General features: G+C 48.1%; 1 protein-coding gene and 1 long non-coding RNA gene across 3 annotated transcripts in view; one reads left to right on the top strand and one right to left on the bottom strand.

The window, feature by feature from the left end:
- PPARA (peroxisome proliferator activated receptor alpha) overlaps positions 1-19,710 on the bottom strand; it is a 58,965-nt gene that overhangs the window by 5,661 nt on the left and 33,594 nt on the right. For both annotated transcript variants that reach the window (XM_032882770.1, XM_032882771.1), the window contains 4 exons: positions 14,452-14,698; positions 5,287-5,447; positions 4,053-4,191; positions 3,046-3,248 (listed from right to left, as the gene is read on the bottom strand). In XM_032882770.1, coding sequence (XP_032738661.1) covers positions 3,046-3,248; positions 4,053-4,191; positions 5,287-5,447; positions 14,452-14,659 — 711 coding nt within the window. In that variant the 5' untranslated portion in view covers positions 14,660-14,698. The remainder of the gene's footprint in view (positions 1-3,045; positions 3,249-4,052; positions 4,192-5,286; positions 5,448-14,451; positions 14,699-19,710) is intronic.
- On the top strand, positions 3,091-4,644 carry LOC116882408. The gene is made up of 2 exons (XR_004385644.1): positions 3,091-3,187; positions 4,136-4,644. It is a non-coding gene; the product is annotated as an uncharacterized LOC116882408 (long non-coding RNA).

Here is a 19,710-nt window from a genome sequence, read left to right on the forward strand (position 1 = left end):
CTGACATCACAGGTGGTCATTTCAGATAAATAAAGGATGTTGTCACAAGTTTAAATAGCAGGAGGCAGAAAGCTGCCCAGCACCCCCACCCATCACTCCCCACTGAGACCAGAAGGTTCTCCCAACCGACATCTACCACTCGTGCACACGCCTGACGGTGTTCTGTGTGTGTTAATGATACTACTGACAAAAACTCATCTTTACATACATCTAAATAGCATTTTCTACATAAAGTGCAGGCAGCACCATCTTTTAGGAAAAAACTGTGATTTCTTGGTAGAACTGTTTTTGGATGGAACCATTTAATAAGCTTTTGGTTAGGTTTTACTACACATTTCAAGAAATGGTATAAAATATTAAGTGTGTTTTTTAAATCTTAAGGCACCTTAAGTTGTCAGTGTAATATTTCAATGTAACACCGCGGGCAAAACCCCACCACGTGGTTCATCATCCCCCAAAGCCATTTCGGAATGGCGCCCGGGGAGTCCCTCGTCTCAAAGATCTCGAAGCGCTAAGAATAATGTTGGAAGCCCTTTTCAAAATGCACATTAGAATCTATTCTCAGTCACGTGCCCAAAATTTATCCCCTTGCTTGGTTCATTCTTCTCTGACAACACACCTGATTTTGTTACTGACTGGCTACAAAGGACCCATGATTTTGTCTAAAATCCCTTAATCTTCTCAGGGGACACAGACTGTCCATAACTGAAAACATTCAAACACTCTAAAGACTATTCCCAAGAATTCTGAGCTATATGGGAACCTTTGAGATAAACGTATGCTGTGTCCTTCATTTGAATGAAGAAAGTCACAATGGTCTGTGACATCAGACCAGTGCTATTGCATGACCGTCGCCTGGCACAGTCAGTGCTGAAGAACTGCTTGTCCGTTTGAACCGAACACCCTCCCCTAGTTTCCAGAGGTGCAACTAGCTTCTAGCGCCAGCAGAGGCTGGGGCAGGGGTGGGAGGGCCCGTGCACATTCACAGGGCGGGCCCGAGCCCCTGGTTGCAAACCTCACAGGAGAGGCACAGACTTGAACGCTCCTCACCGTCTCACTGCATGTGGCCTTCCGGAGTCTTGTGATATTAACACCTCACACGTCAACACACCAACTTTTTAAGACGTTGAAAAGCACGTCTTTTGGAAGCCAAGTTCAGATGGGACCGATGTGTCCTCTGTGCCTCGGCTCTGCTTCCGTTCCTGTCGCCCTCAAATCACAGGGCAGCCAGGGCCCTGATGAGCCCTGGCCAGCTAGCTCACTCAGGGCCCTGGCGGTTTTCTGGCCTCCGGTTCTGAAATCTCAGTGGCTCAAACCAGCCGCATGTCCAGACAGAAACATTCACTATCCCTCCCATCAGCCCCTGCCCTCAGCTAACAGCCACCCTTCCCCAAAACAATGGGATCTACACGCTTCCTGCAGCTTCCTTCCTCCTCCCAAGATCCTCCCTCCACCGTTTCCCCACCAGCCTCCCATAGCACCCCTCTCCTGGCCCACCTAGCCCCTAATCGGTTCTAGCCGAGCTGTAGGTCTTCATGTTATGTGATCTACAGGCCACAGGAGATAGAAAAGCAGACCCTGTGTCCCGCATTGGGAGCTCCAAGCTCTGGCCGACGAGGACAGGGCTCCCTCCAAGAGCGTGCGGATCTTAGTGGTATATGCAGAAAGATACTCCGTGGGAATGAAACTAATGTTAAACAAGAGTGTTTGGTTCAGAGTCAAGTTAACTTTTAAGTTTCCCTTTAAAAACCCAAGAGAGAAACAGAAGATCTCAAAGAGATCAGAAGCTTTGGTTCCTCTAATATGGGGCTCTCCTAACCATTTCCAGGAGAGAAATTCCAAATTAAAAGGTTACTTTGCTGTCACCCTCATGGTCCAGAAAGGGTCTAATTTATACAAGCCCCTGGAGCCTTGCAGCACGGGTACAGCTTTAACCGATGTCCTAGAGTTCGCCTGAGCCAGTCTGAAACGTCTCCACCCATTTAATTGGAGAATTTTACTGAAGAATTAAAGACTCAGTAAAAGAGAGGTTTGGTTTGTTCATGAGAGTAAGTAGCTTGTGAAATACTTCATTTTCCTGTGACTAAAAATTCCAGCTTGGAATTCCCAATCAGGATTGCTTTAAGCTACTCATTAGTACGAATTAAACCTGTTTTGCCATGCTCGTAGGAAAAAAGCAAACTATCTTCATTAGCCAACCCTGGGCTGGCCCTTCTTTGAATTAGCTGTGAGATCAGTTCAGCAATGGACACAGAGACTGGGCGGACCATGGGGTCGGGGGCGGGTAGCAGTGCACTTCGGAAAAGGCCCAGAACTGTCGAGAGAAGACAAAGTTTCTGTAAACGAACAGCCCTTTCTAAACCCAGAGGTGTCCTTGCCTTTTCACTGAAAAAACAGGAGTGGGGTGGGTGGGGGCCTGCAGGGCGGGGTGTAGGAGAGGAGGGAGGAGATTTAGGGGAAAGATGCCAGAACATGTGTTGCGCGAAAGAAAATGCTTTCATTTTCTGGCATTAAAATAGAGATTTAGGGGCACCTGGGTGGCTCAGTGGGTTGAAGCCTCTGCCTTCGGCTTGGGTCGTGATCCCGGGGTCCTGGGATTAAGCCCCGCATCGGGCTCTCTGCTCAGCGGGGACCCTGCTTCTACCTCTCTCTCTCTGCCTGCCTCTCTGCCTACTTGTGATCTCTGCCTGTCAAATAAATAAATAAAATCTTAAAAATAAAATAAAATAAAATAGAGATTTAAGGAAAATATAGAGGATTTTTAAAAAATGCACTTAAGAAAGGACCCTAAGCTATTAACCAGATTTTTCCTTTTCTTTCTTTCTTTTTTTTTTCGTGTATTAATTACAGAGTCATTATGATGCCTGGTTGCTAGGAGCTCTGAGGTCGAGCGAGCCCAGAAGATAGGAGTTGCTGACAAGCTGCCTCCATCCACTGTCTCTGGGACCGACACCGTCTTCCCAGCACCCAACCTTGTCCCCTCAGCCCCTCCCTGCGGCCAGGGGCCGCTCAGGCGGGAGAACAAGCCGCAGCCAGGCCACCTACCGGGTTGTTGCTGGCCTTCCCTGCCAGGATGACCCGGGCCTTGACCTTGTTCATGTTGAAGTTCTTGAGGTAGGCCTCATAAATTCTCTTGGCGAGGGACTTCAGATCTGCTGTTTCTGCATCTTCTGGGTCATGTTCGCAGGTGAGAATTTCCGCTTTCAGTTTTGCTTTTTCAGATCTCGGCATTCGTCCAAAGCGAATTGCTGGGGGGCGGGGAGGGGGCGGCGGGAGAGAACGGGAAGCGAGCAGAGGTGAGCATCAGGGTGCACGACAGGGGACGGGCCTCTGGGCGGAGAGGGTGCGCCGAGAATTCAACCGCGAACCAAAGCCGCCCCGTCAGGACTAGTCAACATTGTACTGCTCTCTCTATTCTGGAGAGAGGAAAATGAAACTCAACCCTCCATAAACTCTGGACTTCTTCAAGAGGCTAAAAGGCAAAGCGACACCCTCACTTGTTTCGTCAGTAGGATCAGTCGAAGGTTCAAAATTGTCCTTTAGGACAATTGTCCTAATTGACCTAATTATCATGAGGTCCAAACTTGACCCTAGTTTGAGGAGATGGCAGTGACCCCTAGGGTGACTTCATGCGACACCTTTTTCTTTGTCCAGAAGGTAGACCTGCGACCATTGGGAACTAGTCATTTTAGATCTACTTTCGCGTCATCACTGGCGTGTTGTAAAATGACAGCAGGGTTCAGAATGACAATATTCGCCGCACATGTGCTTTGTGGGGATGCTGTGACCATACTGGCATCCCAGAGGGATTTCCATTCCGTCTGAAAACCTTCAGTCAAAGTCTTACCGTGTGAAGTGTCTAAGAGGAATTCCGGGAGCTCTGCTGCGTCTCAGCTACGTGACACTTTTCCCTTCTTAGGCTATCTGGGTTGCAAAACGATCTGGGCACTACGTGCTGCCGCGCATTCATTCAAAACACAGTCCGTGGTGACCAGACAAGGGAGGTGGGCTGAGGCACGGGCTGCAGAAGCGCACTAGACAACCTTACCTACCGTTATGGGACATCCCGACCGAAAGGCACTTGTGGAAACGACAGTACTGGCACTTATTCCGGTTCTTTTTCTGAATCTTGCAGCTGCGGTCACATCTGTCATAGGCCAGCTTCAGCCGAATGGTTCGCCGGAAGAAACCCTGTGGGATGGACGCAAGGTTGGGGAGGGGTGTTTCTTGTCGTTCATTTACTGTACTTTTCAAATGAACTGAAATTAGTAAAATCGTTCTAAGAAGTCTGACTTAATTGGGACAAACTGACAAATTTAAATTTCATTACACGTAAGACGAAAAACTAACAAAGTGAGGCAAAATTCAAAGTCGTTTCAAGACGTCCTCGTCTGGCTTGGGAAGACAATGGTTATCGTCTCCCAGAGTCACTTAGTCCCAATTTGTGTAAGTGTCGCTTTCCCTCCCCAACTCACATCCAGATCTGTGACTGCACAGATCTCTGTGTAAGAGAATACTAGCCCCCTCAAGACAAAAATTATAATGAACTCATAAAAGGCAGCCACCTGTTTGTAAAGAACGGTCACACTTTACAAAAGCTTATCTTAAACTCTACCCAGTAAGAACCTTTAGTATTTAGTCCATGAGGAACAAAACGTAACAACAGGAACTCAGGCACAGCCCTGGGGTAAAAGTTACTCTGCAAGTAACTTCTTTCACAAGTTCATGGTCAGAAGGCTTGTGAAGCATCTGTATTTGCTTTGGTGCTTTCTCTGTTTGCTTCCCACTTATTCCTGCCTGTTTCACACCAGGCAGGTCTGGAAAGCCTGCGGATCTCTAAGTCTGTAAAGTGGGGATGGCCAGAGCAGGCCAGGAGCATGAGGAGGCTGAAGAGAGAATTCTGCCCGTCGGAAGGCAGTCTGGCCCTTTCTCCCCACAGCCCAGGCCTTCGAGGCCAGCCCGGGCTCGGGTGCGGTGCTGCTGTCAAGGACGTGGGTTGTGCCCGCACTAGGAAGGGCTGTGGTGTCTTCCAAAGTCAGCAAACCGTCTCAGCATGCACAGGGGAAGAGTTCGGATTTTAACCGAACACTGAGATGACGAGACACTGCGCGTATCAGGTACATGAAATACCAAAGCTGAGAGTGTACACAAAGTCCTAAAAGCATGATGTGGGGGCCTGACACTACTGACTGACAGATCCTTTTAGTGATGATCAAAATCTGTGTTTAAGAAGAAGCAGCCATTGTCCCGAGCAGGGACACTCTCCCCTGCTGGGGTCCACCGTACCTTACAGCCTTCACACGCATGAACTCCGTAATGGTAGCCTGAAGCTTTGTCCCCACAGATCCTACATTCAATGTTCAAGGCTATGCTGGAAGGTTCATCAGCACTACCGGCCGCCACTGGGTACGTGACCGACGAGGGGCTTGAAGCTGGTGAGAGGGTGTCTGAGAACAGAGGAGAAAGACCGATGAGCATTCCAGACAACGTTGCCATCGATGTCTATGCCAAGTTCAAGAGGACACGACTGCATATGAGGAGGCGCTGGCTAGTAGGCAGAGCTCCCGGCCTGGGCTGGCCCCTGTCCTGGGCTGTCCCACCCCCACCTTGTGTGCCTCCAGTTACTGCAGTGACATCCACACAGCGGCTGGGAGGCCCCTGGGTTCTGGACCCACACACCCAGCTGTCTCCCCCCCACCTCCAACCCTGGCGCGGCCTACACACAATTTTTACTTGGCTTCCCTCCACTCTTCTGCAAATGTTAACTCCGTAAATCACACCAGAATACAGGATGAAAATCCATGTGGGCAACACCGGAAGCAACAATCCATGAAAGATTTAAAAAAAAAAAAAATTAAGCTGACTTCCTTAAAATTAAAAAACTTCTTTCTGCTCTGCAGAAGACACTGCCAAGAGAATGAAAAAGACAAGCCACGGGCAGGGAGACAATGTTCGCAACACACACATTCATAAAAGACTTGTATCCAAAATACACAGAGAAGTCTTAAACTCAACAATAAAACAAACCACTCAATTAAGAAAACGGGCAGAAGATCTGAACAGACCCTCACTGAAGAATGGTAGCAAATCAGTATCACTTGCCATTAGGAAATTGTGAGTTCAAATTAGACATCTCTATGCACCTATTAGACCGGCGAAAACAAACAGACAAGCACTGGGGCGCCTGGGGGACTCAGCGGGCTGAGCGTCCACCTTCGGCTCAGGTCATGATCTCGGGGTCCTCAGATCGAGTCCCGAGTCGGGCTCTCTGCTCAGCGGGGAGCCTGCTTCTTCTCCCTCTGCCTCTCCCCCTGCTTGTGCACATGCATGCTCTTGCTCTCTTAAATAAATAAGTAAACCTTTTTAAAAAATTAAATTAAACAAACAAACAAAGCCCTGACAACATCGCCTGTTGGTAAGGACACGCGGCGACGGGAATGCTCGCCCGTGGCTCGTGGGAACGCAGAGTGGTGCAGCCACGCTGGAAGATAGTTTGGCAGAACAGTCTTAAAGGAATTACACTCCGAGGTATTTAGTGAAGTGATCTGAGGACTAAGTTCACACAAAAACCTACACATGAATGTCTATATCAGCTTTAGTGTTAATCTCCCCAAATCGGAAGCAACCAAGATGCCCTTCGATAGGTGAAAGGATAAGAAGGGAAAGCCAGTCTGAAAGGTTATACACTGTACGATCCAAATATCTGATGTTTTGGGGAAGCTGAATCATAGGTCTGGCACAAAGGTGAGTTGCTGGGGGAGGGTGGGAGGCAGGTGAACAGGTAAAACAGATTTTTGGAGATGGTGAAACGATTCATATGAAAACATCACGGTGAAGACACAACGTGATGCCTTTGTCGAAACCCACAGAACTTTACGGTACAGAGTGAGCCTTCATGCGCTCAAATAAAAATTTAGGAGGTTGGGGAACGATGCTGGCGGAATGCAGAGTGTGACAAAGTGAGCTCACTGTGTCACACATGCACAGAATGGCTTTCCTGAAGGAGATGTGGAGAAGACCCCACCCAAGGCAACTTGGAAATGAGTGGCATCTATGAGGCCAAAGGCAAAGGAGCTGCGTGTCAGCTTGGGGTGTCCGTGGAGAAAGCAGCTCCCACAGGGTACAGGTTAGCCACCCTGATGCCACCACTGCGTAGACTGGAGACAGACCATGAATGGAAGGAATGGTGGCGTGGGAGCCAGGCCTCTCACTGTGGGAGCAGGAGCTAGCAGATCGGCTGGGAAAGGTAAGAATGACCCATGTGGTGGCGGGTTAGTGCCGCAGGCATCAGCGCAACAGAGATACAAATGGCGACATACAGAAATGTTTGTGGACCTATGGGTATACGTGGGTTAGAACATACAGATATCTCTTTGCTCCATCAGCTAAGAGAGCCTGAAAGAAAAGACACTCCAGCAGCAACCTGAAAGGACAGGGGAGCAGCAGCCAGGACTCTGACAAGGCTGGATATAGTTCTGTGACCACCTCTCACGGTAAAAGCCTCAGAATCCGTAGGCCATCAGGTAAGGGTCTCAGAAGGATTTTTGCCTCAGTATTGGGGCAGACTTAACACTGTTATGGTTCCATCTAACATAGGACCCAAAAGGTCAAACATTTTCCAAGTAACTTAACTGCGTCCCAGAACAGAACTCAGAAGTATTTATGGGAATACAAAAATATCCATCATGAACAAAGTTCACAATGCATGGCATCCGATAAAAAAAATTACAGGGGCACCCGGGTGACTTAGTTGGCTAAGCGCCCAACTCTTGATTTCCGCTCAGGTCATGATTTCAGGGTTAGGCTACACCTGAATAAACACAGATGATTAAAGTTATGACTGTATCCTAATGTGTTCAAGGAGCAGGATGAAAGACTAGAGACTGGGTGGAAAAGCACCACATTGCACTTCTAGTGAGTAAGACTACACCACCTAGTGTGAGAAATACACTGGATGGATCAGAGCCGGTTTAGACACTGCAGAAGAAGAGATTAGTAAAAGTGAAGACACAGCAAAAAACAACAACAACAAACTATCCAAAATGAAACACTGAGAGAAATAAAACAAACAAACAAAAAAGCTTCATAAGTAAAATCTACCAACCATTTAAGGAAGAACTAGTATCAATTCCACAGAAATACAGAAAACTGTAGAGGAGGGGCTATTTCCTAATTCATGCCATGAGGCTAGCATTAATCTGATACCAAAACCAGATAAAGATTTTACAGGAAAACTAGAACCAATATCCTTCATGAACAAAGACACAAAAATTCTTAACAAAATTTTAACAAGTCCACCATGTACAGAAAGGACAATCCATGATGACCAAATAGGATTTATTCTGGGAATACAAAGTTGACCTAATCTTTGAAAATCAAATAGTATAATTCGCTGTATCAACCACGTAAAAAAAGAGAAGTCACTTGATCATCCTACTAGATGAAGGAATAGTATTTGACAAAATCCAACATTAATTTCTGATAAAAACTCACAGAAAACTGGGAAGGAGAACTTCTTCAATCTAGGAAAGGGTATCTATGAAAAACAGTTATTGTCATACCTAGGGGTGAAAGACTGAGATCAGGAATAAGGCAAGGGTGTCTCCTTATTCAACATCATACTGGAGATTTCCAACTAGTGTAATAAGGCAAGAAAAAAAAAATAAAGGCATCCAGCTTCAAAAGGAAGAAGTAAAACTGTCTTTATGTACACATGACATAATTACCTGTGCAGAAAATTCTAAAAACCTATAAAATATGAAACACTTGGCAATAAATCTGACCCCAGAAATATGAAAGATGTATACACTAAAAACTAGAAAACATTGCAGAGAGAAAAATTTTTTGAAGATTTTATTTATTTGACAGAGAGAGCAAGAGAGTGCACATACAAGCCAGGGGTGGGAGAGACAGAGGGAGAAGCAGACTCCCTGCCAAGCAGGATCCCAGGACTCTGGGATCATGACCTGAGCCGAAGGCAGATGCTTAACTGACTGAGCCACCCAGGCGCCCCCTCAGAAAGAAATTAATGAAGAGCTATCTAAGAGGGGAAATAAGTTCATGGCTCAGAAGGCTTGGTGTTGGTAAGATGTCAATTCTCCCCACATTGATCTTTTGACTTAAGGCAATCCCAATTAGACTCAGCAGACTTTTTTGGTAGAAATTGAAAAACTGATTCTAAAACTACCAGCACACCCAAAACATCTTCAGGAAAGAAGAATAAAGTTGGAGAATTTAGTGAAACTTGCCTTCAGGCCTTATTATACAGTTACAGTAAGCAGAAATTAGCGGCACTGGTGTCAAATGAGACAAACAAATGGAACTGAAATAGGCCCAGGCAGCTAAAACCTATTGATTTTTGACGAAGATATAAAGGCCGTATAGTGGAGATAACAGTCTTTTTAATAAAGTCTGTGAGAATAATTACAAATGCAAAAGAGAGAGAGAGAAAAGAAATGAGTTTTGAGGCATATATGAAAATTAATTCAATAGATCTAGACAAATTCCGTAGAGCTAGGGCAAATATGTAAAACCTAAAAAATGTCAGACTTACAGAATAAAGTGACTTTGGGTGAGGAAATTTTTCTTAACTATGACACAGAAAGCAGGATCCATGGGGAAAAAAAACACTGACAAATTCACTTCTTCAAAATTAAGGACTTCTGTGTCTTGAAAACCACTGCTAAGGGAAGGAAAAGACAAGCCACAGATGAGGAGAAGCTATCCAGAAATCACACATCTGATAAAATACTTGTATCCAGAATATATGAATACCTCTCAACAGTCAAAAACAAGGAAATCACTCAATTTAAAAATGGGCAAAAGGTTTGAACAGAAATGTCACCTAAGAAGATGTGTACTCATGAGGCACAAGCTTGGAGTTATCACATAAACAAGTCATGGGGCAGAGACGTACAGCATTGCAAGTACAGTCTGAACTCTCGTGATAACATTGTACGGCGACAGACGGTGATGGAGTGTAGCGGAGAGCACTGTGTCATGCACGCAACTGTGAAACCACTGTGTTGTATACCAGAAGCTGATGTAACACTGTGTGTCAATTATGCTTCATTGAAAATATTTACAGGGGAGCCTGGGTGGCTCAGCCAGTTAAGCGTCTGCCTTCGGCTCATGTCATGATCCTGGAGTCCTGGGATCGAGCCCTACATCATGCTCCCTGCTCGGTGGGAAGTCTGCTTCTCCCTCTCCCCCCGCTGCTTCTCTCTCTGCTTGAGCGTGCGCTCTCTCTCTCTCTCTCTCTCTCTGTCAAATAAATAAATACAATCTTAAAAAAAAAAGTGATATACTGTTCTGGAAAAGACTTTGGCAGTTTCTTAAAAGTCACATATACGTCTACCTTACGTCCCAGCCATTTGCTCCTAGGTATTTAGCAGAGAGAAGTGAAAGCACACGTCCACAGAGAGACTTGGACGTGAAGGTTCTCAGCAGCATCATTTGCAACAGCTGATACCCAGAAGCAACTGAAAAGTTCACCGACAGGTGTGAGTAAAGAAAAAAAAAAAGTGCGTATCCACACAACACATAAAAAACCTGAGCTTCTGGTATGTGCTTTGATGCAAATGAATCTCAAAAGAATTTTGAAGAGTGAAAGAAGCCAGCTGAAAAGAACACCTATCGCATTATTCTTTTTATATGAAACTCTAGGAGCTACAGGCAGATCTATAATGAGAGAAAGATTGGTGTTGCTCAGGGGAGGGAGGGAGACCAAGGGGTGGGGAAGAGGGTTTATAAAAGAGCACAAATAAATTTGGAGGTGATGGGTTTGGTCACTGTTTTCATTGTGGTGGTGGTTTCACACTCAAAACGTGTGTGTACACATCAAACTGTGCATGTTAACTATGTGCAGTTTACTGTATGCCATAAAGTTGCAAAGGAAAATCGGGGGAGAAAGATAGATTGGCCTCGCACGCAGCCCCGCCCATCTGTTCTCCTGGGTGTAAAGTTTAAAGTGAATACATTTTATAGACGGTCCTTCCATGGGAGCAATTTGCATAATGCAGAAATACCACCGAGGGAAGGAAAAATCTAATTTACAAAGAAGCGGTAATCTTATCTCAAATCAGCTAGTCCCACCAGCCCTGGAGAACCTGGGAAGGAAATAGGAAGATTTTAAAGAAGCGAGAGATGATGCCAAATGATGAAAAGACCAACCACAACAGTGCGGGGAAGCTGGCGCACACCCAGGGCCTGGAGGGCCAGGGGCCCCGGGTCAGGGGTGTGCGTGGCATACGTTTCAATGTGATCACTTTTTGTAAGTTCCCCCTCTTCTGTTTTTGCCACAAAGTTCCTTGGAATTGGTTGAACTCCAGGATGGAACTCTCTCCCCGCAAACCCTGCTCTTACTTTATTTAGATGCAAAGCATATGTCTGCCCATGGACTTGGGTCCGGTGTGGCTTTTGATGGGAGCATATGGACCAGGAGGCTAGTTTATACGACATTTCCAGGTCTTATATGTCAGAGCTTTCAGGTGGCTTAGGAATATATTTTAGATTATCGTTCTTGACAACGACCTAAAACACAACCTTGAAACAAATGGAAGAACGTAATTTCGGATCCCTCCTGTTTGAGGGTGAGGACTTGGGAGAGAGAAAATCCAGGCAGAGCGGCCGCTGTGGACTCTATCTTCCCGGAGAAGGTGGGTGTCTGCACACTCTTTCCATCCATGGCTGGAACAGAGCTTTCCAGGGGTTTTACAACTACACAGCCACCCTGCTCGCACAAGTTCCTTATTTGAAGAATGACCTCAAGAGCATGTGTGACCTAAAGGAAAGCCTATCCCCAAATCTTTCGTTATAAAATGAACAACATGTTTTCCAAAGGGGGGATCTGCCTTCTTTTAATAATAAAAAAAGGAAACATGGACACAAATAAATCTTCTCAAATCCTGAAGAAAAAAAATTTCTGATAGTCAGTATAACCACAAATAGTATGTGAAAACAACTGGCCAGTAGGCTCCGTGCCTACAATGTGGTGACTCAAAGATGCATTTGGAGGGGTTGAGAGCTGGGTTTGACCCTGGGCTTGTCATCTTCAGCATGTCCCAGTGTCCTGGGGTCTCTCTTCCTCTTTCCTCAAACAAACAGAACAATGAGCTCAAACATTGTTCTTGGGATTCAGGTAGACAAGGCACATGCACTGGCTACCATGGTGCCCAGTAGCCTAGGCTGTCACTGTCCCGGACACTAGCACAGGTCGGCCATGCGGCAACCTACTGAGGCACTGAAGGTGATCCCGCACCCCAGAGGCTTTTCCTTGCTTGCCTCCCTTGCTGTTTCTGGAAGCTCCCATCACCCTGGACGCTTGCTCCTTTCCCTCAAAGCTCACTCCCTCAATAACAAGTCATGAAAAAGTCAAAATGCAAACCACTGGGGAGCCTCGGTGGCTCAGATGGTTAAGCATCTGCCTTCAGCTCAGTGCATGATCTATAGGTCCTGGAATCGAGCCCCACCGTGGGCTCCCAACTCAGCTGGGGAGTCTGCTTCCCCTTCTCCTCTGCCACACCCCACTTCTTGTGCTCTCTCTGTGTCTCTTTCTCTCATATAAGTAAAGACATAAATCTTAAAAAAAAAAAAAGTGAATCATTTATAAAGGTCTGTTGTGGTCACTACAAAGGCTGTTTGCCCAGGAAGGCAACGGAGTCCGGTAACTCGTCATCTCCCCGGGTCTCACATGGATCGTGTGGTCCCTGACTCTGGGCCGAGGACGCCGCTGCCAAAAGGGATGTTCTTACGAAGAACTCGGCTTCAGAGCCAGCTGAGGGGCACAGGTTCAGGTCCTGGCACGGTCTCTTTCTAGCTATGTGACCGGGCCATGTTACCTCATAGCTGTGTTATTTCCACTTGTAAAATGACAACGGTCTTCTCACTGAGATTTTACGAGGATTGTGTGAGGCTGTGCGCAAGGTGCTTTCTCCTTCTGCCAGGAATGCTCTTTCCTGCTGGTTTTATTTTTCGTTAAAGCACCTCACACATATAGAGAAATATACAGAAGGACACCTGCTGCCCAGATTTACAAATGGTAATGTTTCATCACACCGCTTCTGCCTTCTGTCTGAAGTCCCGGCAGGACCCTCTCCCCAGTCCCACCTGCCTCTCGGCAGGGCACCGACATCATAAAGCTGGCACGAGCTTTCCCAGATGTGACATGGACCTACCGACCACATTCGGCACTGTTTGGTGTTGGAGACTTCACATGCATCGAACTGTACAGAATATATCGTCAAGCTTATTTTTATTCTTTTTCATTCTTTATCTTCACGCTTTTTACGTGGATTCGAGTGGAGACAGGTGGAGCTAACTCTTTTAAGTTATGATGAAGAACTCCACAGCAGGACGCTTTCACAATCTGCTTCCCCTGCTTCCTATTTGTCCCCACTGCGTGGGGCACCATGCCGCAGGCGCTATCCCAAATACGGCTGCCACGTGCACCTGTCCGCGTGTCTCCTTTTTAACGATGTCTGTCCCCGGTGGGCCCACTGGGTCGAGAGCGCACGCACCTCCGACTACTCTCTCTACAGAGGTTTCATCAGCGCACACTGCTCCCGCCATCACCAAGGTCAGCACACAGTCATGAAAGCCATCTTCCTGGCGTGGGAATTGGCGAGAAGACGGTTGGCGGAAAAGTGCTCTGGGTTAAGGACTCGACGCGTGGGAGGCTTGTCCGATGAGGGCCTGGTTCACACCACAGCACCCAGGGCCGGCTTCAGAGCTGCCTGGAAGGATGGCGGGTTCCGCCATTTCTTCTCTGTGACACCAGAGGCTCTGTGGATGGACCCCAGGTCTTACGTCTTTGCATCTGCCCCGCTGATACGAGTTGCGGGTTTTTTTTTTTTAAGATTATATCTATTTATTTGAGAGCGAGAGCGAGCGAGCGGAGGGAGGAGCAGGGGAGAGAGAGAGTCTCCAGCCGACTCCACGGAGCACGTGGAGCCCAACGTGGGACTCGTTCTCAGGACCCTGAGATCGTGACCTGGGCCGAAACCAAGAGTCGGACGCTTCACCGACTGAGCCCCCCAGGCACCCCTTTCCTGCAGTTCCTGATGCAGTGAAGAAAATACGGGGGTGGTTCATGTACATTTCCAGATTAAAAAAAATCATCCTTTTTATCATAACAGGAGCCTCTGCTTTGAAGAAATAGAAACTCAGACTTGCTTAGAAATGTAGCTGACTGCCTTAACTGGATTTCAAGCGTTATTTGATTTGCGTATGGCTTTTAAAAGCGGGCATGCTGTGTGTCTCACAGTGTCTCCTGAAAGGCCCCCAGGCCAGTGGACTCGGTGTCATGCTCTATCATGTCTAAACAGTTCACGGCACAAAGGTGGGACTACTTCTTTGCCAGCTAAAGTGAACACTTTTCTCTGCAGGAAAGCAAAACAAAACAGACAACAAAAACTGACCTAAATAAAGCGCTATGGGATACAGCACACTTACCCGTAATAACAGATCCGTCTGATCCCGGGCCACTTCCTAAATACTGGTATTCTGCGAAACTGAAGCTTCCAGAACTGTCCTCGCCGATGGATTGAGAAATCTCTTGGATGTTTCCCATTTCTTGTAGAAATTCTTCAGATAATGGGCTTTCCAGATCGTCAGCCTCGAGTGGGGAGAGGGGGCAAATCGGGGTTTCTGTGTCTACCATCTTGACGAGAGGGTTCTGGAAATGTAGCCGAGGCCCAGCCTGGGAGGAGAGAGAAGTAGCCAGTGAGTCAAACGCAGAGGAACACTTTTCCTTCCTTGAAAACCTCCTGTACCCATGACGACCCACTAAATTCATAATCTAAGAAGGGACAGTGCTGACCACTCTTTCTCGGCATGCCTCTTGATGAGCGCGCTCGGAAAGTGGAAATCTTTCAACACAACACGTTCAGGAGACAAGGCTGACCCTGCGAGAATCAGTCACTTGCTACCGAGCGCACAGTGTGTCGACACACGGTGTCTGACTGGACAGAAGTGGCCGCGGATACAAAGTCCCTGCTTGCCTAGAGCACTAGTTTCGGTGGGGACACAGACAGTAAATAAACGAATACACGTGGGGACTGAATGTCTGCCGGTGCCCCGACAACAGAGCGGATGGGGACGGACGCTGCCTTACAGGGGGACACTGCCTGGCGGAGCTGGGGACAGTAGAACATGAAAGGGTGCGCTGCACAGAGGTCTTGGGGGAGAATGTTCCAGCAAACAGTGTGTGCAAAAGCCCCACAATGGAAGCCTTCTAGGAACGCACAGGCCAGTGTGGCTCAGCGCAGGGGCGCAGAGAGAGCAGGAGGGACAAGCCATCAGCACACACCCTGGTGTGACAGTCTACGTTCTCCTTGTACCCCGGGGGTAAGTCACGCAGGTTTTCCCTAATAAATGATTGCACACTTACCGGTACATCGTAGAGTTTAAAAAACCCAACTATGTGAGTGTCTAACAAAGCTAGACTGTTTCAGCTGGCAAACAACAGAGCGCTCTCCAGGTGGGTACTGTTAGGAGCTGAACTGTGTCCTGCCCAAATCCCTATGCTGGAATCCTCACCCCAGGACCTCAGAACGTGGCTATATTCGGAGAGAGGGTCTTGAAGAGGCCCCTAATTTAAGACGAGGGTCTTTAAAGCCAGCTCCGAGCGATCTGATTGGTGTTCTACGAAGAGCAACGTGGGAGACACAAAAAGAGACACCAGGGGCATGCGTGCCCAGGTGCACAGGTGTGTGGCAGGTCCAGCTGCCTGAACTGGCCTCCCATCTCTGTCCTCCTGAGTCCCGAGCCAGGTCCATCTCTGGCCTGGCAGTCATGCATAGCCCAGTGACATTTCGCTTCCAGGACTGCTTTCCCATCTGAAGCGGTTCCAGGGAAGCCCACAGCTTGCAGCACCAAGAGGACCCAAGGAGGTACAAGCCGACCACAGCCAGGGCTGACCTCGAGGCGCTGCCATCACATGGTGACCACAGGATGCCAGGCTCGCTCAGCTGAGCGAGAACAGTATTCCAGAACAAACTCGCGGGACGTGCTCTTCTAAAACGTGTCACAATTCAGCCCTGCTTCGAGGAAACATCTTTAAGTGGAAAGATGAAGGGATGTTTTGACTTCCTTTAGAAATGCAAAATGGGTACAAGTCACACATTTTTGTGGAAGTCACATCTCCTGCTTCGAATTCAGACAGCAAGTTCTCATGGTTGATAATAACACGCAGGAAAAATAAAAGGGAACCATTAGCCTTTCATAGGATTTAAAAGACTTTCTGTGTTTCCATAAGCAGGCGACGGCTCTGTGCATTTTCTTCTATCATGTTTTAGTCTGCATTATATCTGAAGGCAGCTTTCTTCAAACGGCAAGCAAGACAGTAGGGTAAGAGTTATTTAAACTATTTTTCACCACAAACAAAAGGTTAACAACTGCAGTCACTAAAGTAAAATATTAACTGTGAAGTTTAGCCTGGTACCAGAGAGCTGGGCAGAGGCTGTGAGGTCAGTGGGGCTGGGACCATCTTCTCCTCAGGCTCCCAGTGCTGCAAGGGAAACTGCGCGCGGACGGCAGCCTTTTTTCCCTGGAAATATTCTCTCTTCCAACCAGGAGCGTCACAGCTGGAAGAACTGATCTTTGACTACAAAATGATGTTCGTTTCCTTGTCATTACACTCAGGGAGTTAGAATACTCTTACCGCTTTACTTTTCAGTTGCTTTTAAAGCACACCTGAGATTTATTTAGGGGAACGTCGGTCCTGCTTGTTCATGAGGAGCTAACAAGATAAAATCTGTCTGCAGAGTGAGGCGACACTGTCCTGAACTCCTGCCAGAGGCCTGCGTTTGCACGGATCACTGAATACACCGGCCCTTCCTTGCTTCCGGCTGGGGCAGATAAGGCAGGGCTCCCTGTGCAGTTGTCCCCAGGTAGAGAGCTGAGGTGGCCGGGCACACCCCCCAGCCCACCTGCCCTGTGGCTCCCGGTGTGCCTTGGCTCCCGGCCCTCCCCCCGTCGCTGTGGCTTCTGCTCCAGCAGCAGAATTATCACAGGAAGTCTGGCTCTGAAGTCCACATGGCATGGCCACTGCCCAGTTCCTTGAGGAGAACAAACCAGGCGCCAGTTACTGTGTCCTCCGCCCCCGGTGCTCTGGAGGGACAGACGGGCGCAACAGACTGATCTCTTTTCTCAGCCGCGCCCAGTCTGGCCAAGGAGGTGAGACAAACAGCTGGAGGAAAAGCAGAGCGTGCCCCCGGAACGCCGCCGGGCCTTCAGTTTCCTCGTGCAAGGGGGCGAGCCCGGGAAAAGGGCAGCGGAGCTCCCCACCCAGCTCCCATTAAGACGTATGTTCTGTGCAGTCTTGGAGTTCCTTCCCGAACCCGAGGCCTGCTGGGTTCTCTCTCAACACATCTTTCCCTTCCGGCCCAGTTTAAATGTTAGAGCTGCGTCTTGTTATTTCTGAAACTCTGAATTCTCCTTTTGGGTCTCAGTCAAGCATTTACCCATCAGAATATGCAAAATCTAAAGAAGGTTAAAAAAAGGAAGAAGAAAGAAAGAAATGACAAGAAATAAGGAAGGAAGGAAGAGAAAGGGACAGAAAGAAGGAGATGTAGATACTATTACCATTCTGTGTCACTGAGGGCAGGAGAGTGCTGGATGGATTTCAACAGTGACCCATATCCTTTACCATATCGTGTTTTCCCAATCACCAACTCTTAGGTGGCATGACTTTTTAAAAGATTAGGCTAAAATGAGCTGCTAATGGCACGATGAGCTCTTACTCTGTGAAGCCAAGCGGGGCTCAGCATACCCTCCTCCGGGTTCCCCCGCAGCACCGCGGCCCGATTCTGACAGAGCCCTAATTACACGCAGTGTGAGAACGTTTCACGTCTGTCTTAAGGGCAGAGAATGTGTTTTGTTAATCCCCGTATCCGTGGTTCTCGCACAATCCTTATGGTGCAGAGGGGATCCGGTTTCTGTTTCCAGCGCTTAGCTACGATGCGTACAGCATGTGCCCCTGCGGGCACCCCGACAGTAATTCGGTGAGAGTCTGCGAGGACTCCCCCGGCTCTGTGTTAGCAAGTGGGGCCTGCCGTCACCCAGATGGCACGGGCAGGCCCAGCGTGTCCAAAGACGACAGAACGTAAGGGTATCTAGACCAGAAGTCAGTGTGGTTCTGCGTGGGGGAAGTGATCAGAAATTTGCCCCGTGAAGCAGAATCACCAAGACCTAAACACAAAGCGCGCGAGAGGGAAAACGAGTCCAGTGAATCACAAGGCTCCGAGTCGGCAGAAACGAGCGTGTGTCAAACGGGGAAGGAGGGAGCGGGGCGCCAGCCGCCAGCCCCTTCACGCCGAGGGAGAAGCCTTGGGGCGAAGCTGGGAATGCCGGAGCAGCTTAACTCTCCACCTTAGAAACGACAGAGGCCGTGGGAGAAGTTCTGGGCTAACATAAAGTGGGTGCTTTGAGGAAAAAGTGAAGGCCTTTCATTTCGTCACATGCTTGGAATCAAGGACCAAGGAGGACTCACGTCCTGGGGCCGTGACTGCGTCAGACCCATCTCTGCGCCCCTACGTTGCTAGTGGAGTTTCTCGGACCTGCACGGCCCTTCGTAAATCTTTTCTGAAATTAAACATTAAGTAACCGCTCGATATTGTCCCAACTATCAAGACGGTTTTATATGTTATGGGATCAGATACTCAAGAGGAAGAAGAGCGGGCGCTGGGCTTGAACTCCCCCCTACTCAGCCCTTGAATTTGACCCGAAAGGGTCCGGACACATGGAACTTTGACTTTGCTGCTCTTTGTGTTTCTGTCAGCAAGCCTGAGTCACCACACTGTAAAACCCCCTCACATTATACTTACTGTGCTTACTAACGCCTCCCCATAGAAGCGGTTTACATTTTCTGTTGCGGAAGGAAGTCCGGTAAGACTTTGCGGGGTTGTGGAAAGGCAGAAGGACGGATTTTCGTCAGAGGAGCTCCACCTACAGGGCAGGGCAGGGAACGCTCAGACAAGGAACTTTCCATGTTCCACCAACTGCCCTTCACGGCCTCGTCAGAGGCGTTACCCTTCCCTGTTCCTTTGAGATCTCTAATACTTAGAGGCTTCAGCTGAATTTGCTGCACTAGCATTTAAAGTAACATTTCAAAATAAACAGAGAAACGCTACAAAGCCCTGTCTACCTTCACGTGGCACCCGAAGTTCACGGAAACCGATGAACTGTTGCCGCCTGCCTAACGATTAACGTGCTCCCGACGTCCGGACAGAAAATGCCTCCGACAGACTCTGAAGCAGAGAGGACAGCACCAGAGAGTGGCAGTGGGAAGGGAGCCCGCGACTGCGTGTTTTAATGAATTAAGCCAAAGGTGGGGTAATTAGGAGTAGTTTGCAAGCCACACAGTTATCAGGGACATCTAAGATCTTCCCCCAAGGACGCCTAAGGCATCAGCATTTTGTAATCAAAAGAATTTGGTGTGTGAAAATGGCTGAGGAGGGGCGTCTGGGTGGCTCGGTCGGTCGCTGGGTGCCTGCCTTCTGCTCGCGTCATGATCCAGAGTCCTGGGATGGAGCCCCGAATCGGGCTCCCTGCTTGGCAGGGGCACTGCTTCTCCCTCTCTCACTCCCCCTGCTTGTGTTCCTCTCTCGCTGTGTCTTTCTCTCTGTCAAATAAATAAATAAATAAAATCTTAAAAAAAAAAAAAAAAGGAAAGAAAATGGCTGAGGAGTCCAATGTGGCAGGGAAGCCGTG

The sequence above is a fragment of the Lontra canadensis genome, unplaced genomic scaffold, assembly GCF_010015895.1.
Source record: "Lontra canadensis isolate GAN:19392208 unplaced genomic scaffold, GSC_riverotter_1.0 scaffold84, whole genome shotgun sequence".
Classification (NCBI taxonomy): Eukaryota; Metazoa; Chordata; class Mammalia; order Carnivora; family Mustelidae; genus Lontra; species Lontra canadensis.